The following is a 9,370-nucleotide window of genomic DNA, read 5'->3' as shown; positions in this document are numbered from 1 at the left end:
GCGGTCAGGGTGGCAAGCACCAGCGGCTGCTGGGCGCAGCAGGGGACGGCCGCCGCCCCGGCAGCAAAGCGGCTCTTGCCGCCTGCGGCGCTGGCCACGCCGGCCGCGCGGCGCCGGCGCCGGGCGGCGCGCGCGGCGCCGCCCAGTCCGAGGAGGGGGAGGCTCACGCGCGGAAGTGGGACGGGCAGCCACCGCCGCCGGCCCCTGTGCTCGTCAGGCTCGCAGCCGCCGACCTCCATTCTGGCAGGCTTGCGCTGGGCTGTCTGGCTGGGCCCTAGGGCCGCGGACTGGCTTCCGGGCGGCTGCCTGTTCGGCGGCGCTCCTCTGCTTTGGCGGGATCCCTGAGAGTCAGGGGCGGGCCTGTCTATGGTGCACGGGGGCTAAGCTGCTTTGGAGCGGGCTGCTCAGTCGATGGCGGCGACGCCAGTGAAGGGCGCCGGCGGGCCTTTGACCTCCTGCATGAAAACGAGGCCACGGCGGGAGGCGCACAGGAGGGGGGGTTAAGGAAAGTGTGACGGCCGGAGAGCAAAGGGGCCCGGCGGCAGGCAGCGGAGCGGCACAGAGGGGGGGGGGGCGCCCGGCAGGCGGCACCCAAATTCACACTAATGGCGGGCAAGCGCCGCCTCAACTGCCCGCGCGCACCAGCAGCAGTGCGCGCAGCTGCCCGAGCTCCGGGGTCTGATGGGCCGAGCACGCGAGCTCGCTAAAGCCCTCGAGCTGCTGCTGCTGGCGCCAGCGCTCCTCCCACTCAATCTGGGGGTCGGCTAAGAGCGGCGGGGGCGCGTCTGCCGGCTCGGCGGCGGCGGGGCCGCTGCTGCTGGCAAAGCACTTGAGGTTGCCCTGAGGGAGGGGTGAGCGCGTCAAAATGGCCCAGCATGTATGAGCGCGAGGTGGGTATGAAAGAAAACGGCGAGGGAGCTGCCGGCGCGCGCCAGGCGGCGCCCACGGCCGCTGCGAGCGCCGCCAGCTGGAGGAGCCCCGGAAGTGTTGTTGGCCGCACGACGGGCTCAGAGCAACCCTCTCGCACCGTCTCGCGCTGCAGGTAGCGATGGCCCGCGACGCTTTCGGAGTAGGTGCTGGAGAGGACGCAGCAGCTCCAGAGGACACACTGTTGCAAGTCGAGGAAGCGCATGGCGCCCAGATCACTCGAGAGCAACTTTCGCGCCCTATCAGCAACGCCGTTGGATGAAGCATATAACACTCTATCATTCGGCGCGTCGCTGGCATGCCGCAACAGCGGCCATATGCACTGAGGCGGGACCCTCCGTAGGCCGTTCTTTGGCCCGCTCCCCCACACACCTCGACGTACACTAGAGCAAGAAGGCAGAAGTCTACACGAGGCGTCAGCACGCGGCGCCGCGGCCCCCTACTGGAACGCGCCAGGTGAAATGGACGCATTCTTCGGCATCAAGAGCGCGGCAGGATGCATGGGGATGTATGGGTTCAGTAAGAGCACCTGTGAGTGTTGAAAGTGTCAGGTCAGTGCTTCGATCGCATCTGTATGCGTTGGGGTCAGGGAACTCACCCGTCCTCACTGCGCCGCTCACGCTGCTCACCGGTGTGAATAATTTATGGGAACATTCTTGATCGCTGGTTTTTGCCGGAGAGCTTGCGCCACGCCGCGGAGACAGCAGTGACGCTGGCAGGCGTCACTGCCAACCGACTTGAGCAGCACTGCGATTCGAAATTGTGTCTTGCTGTGCACCCCGATCGCTTGCCAAGCTGCTTCTGCGATATACTTCCCTGTATTTAAACTGCGGCATATGAGGCATGCCTGCTGCGGCTCTGGTGCGTCGCCCCTGGTGGGCTCGGAGAGCCTGTTTTCCGGACTGGACTGCACCGTTCGGGGCTGGTGCGGTAATGGTGGCGCAACGGACGCGTGTGCACGCAAACGCGCCGGCTTCCGCTACAAGGCTCACAGGCAAGGTCGCTATCACGATTATACGACACGTGTTGGAGCTTTTGCGTCCCACGCATGCCCTCGCTGCCCCCTTGGAGCATTGGCTCAAGAGGTCCCACGCTGGTTTTCAATCCAGGGGCGATTGCTGCGTCGCGGCGCACAATGCGCAGCTGGCCGATCATTGGGGGTGGAACGTCACAGCCGTAAATCAGATCACAAACAAATACGCATTCAGCATGCATGCATAAACAAGCGCAGGCAGAAATTAGAAGCGCATGGCTCAGCGGAAATCTGGGATCACGTGCACACTTGCTGCCCGACCAGCCACCCAGGCGGCAAGAAGACGCCAGTGCCCGTTGCGGCCAGCCCCGCTCCGGCCGCCCCCAATCGTACGTCGGCGCCACCCGTCCCTGCGCCTCTGCCGCTGCTGCTGCCTGCGACTTCGGCCGTCGCTGCTGCGCCGCAGCGGCTGCTGGCAGCATCCTGGTGCGCCGAGGCATCGCCGTGCCGGCGGCCGCTGTCCCCTGCGTCCCAGCCGCCGCCATCCACCGCACCTTGTTGCTGTTTCTGCCGCTGCTGCGGTGGGCCCGCCTCGCGGACTCCCGAGGTGCTGCTGGCGTCGGCCCCATGCGCACAGGGCAAAGGGCCCTTCTTGGTTGCAGTCGGCGCTACCGGCCTCGCAGATGCCCAGCTCACTGTGACATGCAGCAGGCTGCTGGATCCCTGTTGCTCCTGCTGCTGCTCCTGCTGCTGCTCTTGCCGCTGCTCCTGCTCCTGCACCTGCTGCTGCCCCTGCAGCCCACTCTCGTGCTGTTTCTGCTGCTGCTGATGCTGCTTATCCTGCTGATTCTGTGCCTGTCGCTCCGCCAGCGGGCGGCGCAAGCGCGGCGCAGGCGCTGCAGCCAGCCCGGCTGCTGGACTCCCGGGCGGGCGCTGCTGCTCGTCCACTTCGCTTGGCACCTGCTCGCCGCTCTGCCCGCCCTGCAGGCAGAGCACGCCGCCCTGCCCCAGTGTGCGACCCAGCTCCTCAGACGACGCAGTTTCGGCCGGGGGATGAGCACAGTCGTCGACGGGCCCCGCCGCCTGTGCTGCACCTGCGCCCGTGCCAGCGCTCAGATTTGGGCCCGCGCCCGCGCCTGCGGCCGCCGCCCCGGCGCGGTACCATGGGGCGCGTATCGGCTGGCGCGCCTGCAGCTGAAGCCTCACCAACTCCTGCGCGTGAGGGAAGAGCGGCGGCGCAGACCATGCCGCAGGACCCGGCCGATTGTCGGTCCTGGTGAGCCAACACAGGCACGAGTGGCGGCCAGGTGGCCGCGGCAGGCGCCACTCAGAGCAACACAAGCGCCTTATCCCCAGCACCATGGTACTTGTTTTGAACACGCGCGCATCACAGGCTCCCTAGGAGACGGAGGCAGGTACATAGGAAGCCCAATGAGCAGCAGGCGCCCTCATGCATGGTCGCCGCACCCGCGCACCTGCACCGTTTTGTCATCAAGCTCCGGCACCCGTCCACGCGCGTGCTGCACATGGCACCACGACAGCGCCGCAGCCGCTGCCCCCGGCGCGTCTGGCAGCGACTCCAAGCGGTGCAGGTCGGCCCTGGCGTGCTGCTGCTGCTGCTGCTGCGCCTGCCCCAGCCTGGCGTCTGAACCCACAGGTGAGGTCGCGGCAGCGAGTCTCGCGCCGCTGGCCGCCTCAGCGCGAGCTGCGCGGGCCTGGCCGCGGCGCGCGCGGCGCAGCTGCGAGGCCGTCGGGCGCTGCCGTGGAGGCTGGAAGTTTGGCTCTTGCGCAATGCAGCTGCTTGCATCGCCGCTGCTGCCGCTGCACTCGTGGTGTGCAGCTGCACAAGGCTCCTTGACAGTTGCTTGTGGGTGTGCCTGCTGCGGCCGGGCACCGCGGGGGGCCGATGCGCCGTCTGCGCTGAAAGCATAGCTGCCCATGCAGGAGCCGTTTCCAGCTGCAGCTCCGGGCGTCGCTCGACTGCCGCCCACGCCACTGTTTGGCGCGCCTGCCGAGGTAGGCGGCCGCGCGCCGCTGGGCGGAGGCGGGGCGACCATCCAAGGCGCAGCCGCGACCCCGCGCACGAACGCCGACGCAAGCAGTGGCCGGGCGACGCGCGCGCCCGCGGCCGCAGCCGGCCCGGGCCCGGCGGAGGCCGAGGGCGGAGAGGGGCCGCGGGGGGGCAAGGTGTAGGCTGTCAGGTCCAGCGATTCAGAGTGCAGCAGAGGCCCTGGGAGCAGCACCACCACATCCCTGGGATCGACGTCCCCGCAACCCTGCGGTCATGCGGCGGCCGCAGCGGGTGGTGTTGATGCGCCATGCTAGGATGTATGCATGGCATGTGGGCGGGACCGCTTGCATGCATGCATAGGGGATGCATGGGTGCGCTTTGGGTACTGTGCCCAGCATGATGTGGTTGGGCGCATGGGGGTGGTTCGGCAACCGACGGGCACTTGTACTTGCTGACCTGCAGCATGCGGATGACCATGCTTGGTTGAGGCAGCAGTGTGGGGTATGGAGGCGGCAGCATGGCAGAGGGGGAGGCGCCGCGGCACACGCCGGGTGTGCTGCTCATGCTGGCGCCGCTGCCTGTGCTGCGTGCCGAAAGGGCGGCGTCGTCATAGTCCCCTTCCTCGCTGCCCGAAGGTCTGCAAGCATTAATGGGCATGGTTCTCAAGATAATGAACACACGACCGGCTGGGTTGATCAAATAATCGATGAAGGTGACCGAGTGATTCGAATGTCAAGCTGGTTTTGCTATGGGATATGTAAAAACGCACAGGCACGAGCGTGAAAGTGATATGTATCATGCTGTACTGACATCGACTAACTTTGAAGCCGGAGCGGAAGGCTGACCTGTCGCAGTCCACAACCTTGAAAACCTTGGTGGGCCCCAGGCCTGCTGCTGACACGCCATGGACAGCGCAGGGCACACATGACACGCAGACGAAATTTTGAATTTTGAAACAGTTGCCCAGACCTCATATGCAGCACGCCTGGGCTGCATGCTGTGCACGCTGTGCTGCGTGGTCAGTCCAGCAGTGTCATCTGCAGAGCGCACTCAGACGCCCTTGACTCAGCTAGTCGCTGGTGCTGAGGGCACGTGCATGCCGCGCCGCATCTGTACCCATCATACGCATCTCCAAGGATCCCTGATCAGCGCTGCGTGAGCGGTGAACAGGCCGAGAGGGAGGGCCAACCATTACAAACCCCTCTCCTGACTGAAGACGACGACCAGAGCACGGCTCAAAAAGGGAGGCGCGCCGTTGTCGGGCGCACGCGCGCGCCCGCTTGTGAGCAGCGCATGGTGTATTGGGGTGCGGGTCAACATTTCGAGCGCATCGTTGCGGGTGACACGGCGCCTCTGTAAAGTGCTGTTTGGCGTTGCGCCGTGCCGCCGTCCTCCTCCGCTCCCACCAAGATGTTTGCACGCTTGATGAGAGGCGTAGGCCTTGGGCGGCTGCAGAAACAAATTCTCCTTCGGGCCAAAACACAACACTCCATAACACGGCGACAACCGGGGCCGCCCGCCGAGCGCTCGGGTGGGCGCGCGGCGGGTGCGGGCCAAGACGAGGCGGGGGTGTGGGCGGCGCCGGGACCCAAAAATTGGGGCTTGTCGGGGGCAACGGCCTGCTGCTGTCAGCAAAGAGTGGGACGGGACGGCTGGGAGGCAAACTTGATCCTTGGCAGACTTGAGACGCACGCAAACACACGCAGAGACTCGGACGCAGCCGGAACAGTTCAGGGAGGGGGCCGCGGTCTGGCGGCGCCCCAAGACTGGAGGACCCGGAGGGCTGCATCCACCCACAAGGCCGCGGCCCTGGACACGCCAAGCGGCCTTGGAACCGCGGTCCGCCCAGCAGCCAAAGAGAAATTCAAGCGTACAGGAGGCGAGAGAGCGCCGCCAACCCGGCCACCCAGCGTCCCTGGCGCCGCGCGGCCCTCATGAGCCGGGCGTAGGGCGGCTGCCAGGGGTGGCCGGCCGCGTGCACTCTGGTCTGGCTTCCAGGGATGTACATACACCCGTGTGGCGCACAGTCGGTCCGCAAGTGCTGAGGCGAGCTCCTGACTGCTCGCGCTGCTCCTCGCAATGTGGTCTCGCATGGGTGCCCGATCGTGCGGAAATTATGTGATTGCCAAGCATGCCAAAACGGGCCGCAACGTGGCCGCCGAAAGCCGGCCGCAGACGGGTGCTCTGTGCCGCGCCCGCGCCCGGAAGTCTGCCTCAATTTCCCTGCCGAGTCTCTTCGCTGCGGGGCCGCCCAACAAGGGGTGCCCGTGAAAGAAGCGCGCTCGCGCGCGCGCCGTCGCGCGCGTTTGAAAAACCCCTCCACGTCTTCTCGTGCTTGCGCGCGCATAAACGGCGTCGCGGCGGCGCGCGCGGCACCAGTGTGCGCTCGGACCGACGGGGGGGCGTGCGCACGCCCATGCACTCTCCTCGCGCGCGGGAGGGGCGCGGCAGCGCGCCCCGCTCCGCACGCTTCCATGTAATTGTGTGTGGGGTTCTGCTGGCAGGCAGGCGAGGGAAACTCTTGTCTCGACACTTGAGGGGCACGATGCGCCCATGGTGGGCAGAGGAACTCAGAACTTGCTTGGCGCGGAGGAGCGGAGCCCAAGGGCCCGATTTCCAGCAGGCAAAGGCGGCGCAAGGGTCAGGCCGCGCGGGCGCCCCTGGGGTGGCGAAAGGCCTCGCGGGTGCGGGCCTGGACTGCACCGCGGGCCGTCGGTCTGCTTTCGGCCCGGACTGCGCCGCTGCTGGCGCCGCCCCGGGCCGGACCGCAGGGCTACCGAGGCCGCCGCGGCCGACCGCAGGGATGCCCTGTCGTTCCTTTGCAGACGCGGCCGGGAAAAATGGGGACATCACAACATTCGGTGGGCATGACAGCTGGCGCCCCCGCCTTGGGACAGGACCGGGGCCCGTGGCCCCGCGGGCGGCGCGCGGTTGGCTTCCTGACGGCTTCCCTGTCGGCCTCTCCGTGGCGCTGCAGCCGCCGCCGCAGCGGCCGTAGCCGGCGCGTGCATGGCGGGTTGCGGCGCGGTCGTCACGTCTCTTGGGGGACTATCCACATTGCAGACATGCACGGGCACGCGCAGCCTCGAAGGTCGCGCCCGCCCGCGTCGGCCAAAAAGGGGCGCGGCAGGCGCGGCCGCCGCCACAAGGGAAGTGTTCGCTCGCTGGGAGCATCAGACCTCATTATGCGATAGGGAACAAACGCACACGCGCACACACATGTGTGCACGCGCGCACATCCACACACCCACACCCACACAAACACACACGCACGAGCGCGTGATGCCACTAGTAAGCCAAGCGCCCCAGTTGCCGAAGGCAGGGTCTCTTGATGCACCGGGCTCAGGACGGCCGCCGGGGGCGGCGTGGCGCCGCTACCCCCACACGTGTATGGCGAAAGATCGTTGCTCGCGGCAAGCTTTGAACAGGGGCCGTGCAATCTGTCAGATCGAAACCAGGGATTCCGTTCCATTCGATTAGTACCAACAGGCGTCATCGCGGATCAGTGGTGAGGAGGCAGGCGCGCGGCGCCCGCCGGGCAGGGGCCCCGCCGCGAGACGACGCGTGCCAGAAGGCGGGCGCCGCGCCGTTGGAGCTGCGAAGCAGCAGGGCCCGCCGAGCGCACGGGGCACGCGTGGCGAGCGAAGAAGGCAGGCAGCGCAGGAGGCCGGGGGCTGTGCCCGAACGTACTCAGCATTGCAGACGGGCAGCCCCGCGCCACCGCCGCGCCGAGACTGCCCCGCCCGAGATGGCCGTTTGCAGCCCTGCCGTCTGCTGCACGCATGCTTGGGCCCGCCGGCCGGCCCAGGAGCCCGGCTGTCCGGCTCACATCATCGGCAGCTGCGCGGCCTGGAATTGCCGCGCCGCTGCCAGCCCCGCCACCGCCGCGGCCGCGGCGTCGAACCCGGGTGTTGGCGGCATCCCGCCAAACGCGCCGCCGCCAAAGCCGGCGAACGCCGAGGAGGGGTCGAACGCGGCCGCCGCGGCCGCGGCGGCGGCCGCCGCCTGGGCGTTGGCGTGCGCCTGCGCCTGCGACGCGGGCAGCTGCCCGCCGGCGCCGTTGCCAGCCCCCACGCCGCCGCTGCCGCTCGAGTCGTCCTCTTTCGGCATGGCTATGTCGATCGCTATTGTGGAGCTGCGCAGGCGGTGGGAGCCGGCGCCGACGACGCGCTTGATGGCGGCGTCTGTCTCAAAGGTCACGAAGCCAAAGCCGCGGTGCTCCGCCTTGTTGTCCTTCGACTTGGGCATGTAGACGTCCATCACATAGCCAAACCTTGAGGAGGGGATTGAGGCGAAGCAGTTGCATGGCAGGGTGAGTGGTGGCGAGCCGTGCACGACGCCCGTTTTTGCGTGCGGCATGCCATATAACGCAGACGAAGCACAAGCGCGCAGAGACGTTTGCACTTGTTTTGTGTGTTTCAGTGTGTATGTGTGCGCTCACCACTCTCGCGCGTCTCCTGCCCACCACCGCCGGTCAACAGCTCAACGCCCCGGCGCACACATACACACTCACACACACACACACACACACACACGCATTCGCGCACACACACCTGCTGAAGTACTCCTTGACGTCAGCCTCGGTGGTGTCCTTGGTCAGCTTGCCCACAAATATCCGAGGCCCCGCGCGCGCATTGGATATCGCGGGATTCTCCATTGAGTGCCGCGACGGCGACGGTGCCGCCTGGTGCTGCTGCTGCTGCTGCTGCGACTGTTGCTGCTGCGCCGCCTGCTGCTGCTGCTGCACCTGCTGCTGCTGGCTGCGCGCGGCGGCGGCCGAAGCGGCCGCGACGGCGGCCGCGGCCGCGGCGGCGGCGTGGCCGTGGGCGTGGAGCGAGGAGTCCAGGGACTTGCGGCCGGCCATTGCCTGCTGGGCCATGGGGGCCTTGAACATGCCATCTGCGATTTGAACCATCCAAGGGGGTGACGCGAAGCAGGCAAGGGGAGTGGGGGCACGCAAGAGCGCGTCAGCCAGTGCTACCTAGGGTGGACAGGACGCGGCAGAGCAAAAGCAGCTGCAGCAGGCGGCAGCAGGCGGCAGCAGCAGGCAGGTACGCGGCGGGCGAGCGCGCGCAAGCTTGGACGCTTGGAGGCCGCGCCCACCTGTATAGGCTGCGTTGAACATTGGCACGTCCAGCCCCATGCCCATGCCCATCCCGCCCATGCCCATGCCGAACTGGCCCAGCGCCGCCTGCGCCTTCGCAAGGTTCTGCAGCGCCGCGCTGGTGCTCATGGGCGCAGGATATCCGCCGCCGCCCAGCAGCCCACCAAACCCGCCAAACGCGGCGGCCGCGGCGGCGGCGGCTGCTGCAGGGTTGCCCGCGTCGAGCGACGCGCGCTTGAGGAGGGCGTCTTCAGCAATGGACGCGTGCGGGTGCGGCGGGGGCGCGCCGAGAGCGCCGCCGCCGAGCTCCTCGAAGCGGCGAGCGAAGTCGGACAGGTGGTGCGCCGCGCCCGCC

The 9,370-nt window shown here is 67.8% G+C and overlaps 2 protein-coding genes across 2 annotated transcripts; one reads left to right on the top strand and one right to left on the bottom strand.

The window, feature by feature from the left end:
* Positions 1-8: 8 nt before the first annotated feature.
* On the top strand, positions 9-278 carry MNEG_10626 (hypothetical protein; the record flags this gene model as incomplete). The annotated part of the gene is made up of 1 exon (XM_014040903.1): positions 9-278. A coding segment is annotated over one exon (270 nt), but the record flags the coding sequence as incomplete, so codon positions are not given.
* Positions 279-7,736: 7,458 nt separating this feature from the next.
* MNEG_10625 (hypothetical protein) lies at positions 7,737-9,144 on the bottom strand (the record flags this gene model as incomplete). Its single annotated transcript, XM_014040902.1, has 3 exons — positions 7,737-8,184; positions 8,465-8,810; positions 9,015-9,144. 3 exons carry the CDS (start codon positions 9,142-9,144, stop codon positions 7,737-7,739), a joined length of 924 nt encoding a protein of 307 aa, XP_013896356.1.
* Between the last annotated feature and the right edge of the window lie 226 nt (positions 9,145-9,370).

Source organism: Monoraphidium neglectum, assembly GCF_000611645.1.
Source record: "Monoraphidium neglectum strain SAG 48.87 unplaced genomic scaffold scaffold02394, whole genome shotgun sequence".
NCBI lineage: Eukaryota > Viridiplantae > Chlorophyta > Chlorophyceae > Sphaeropleales > Selenastraceae > Monoraphidium > Monoraphidium neglectum.
Note: the sequence above shows the minus strand (reverse complement) of the source record. Positions and strands in the feature narration are given on the sequence as shown.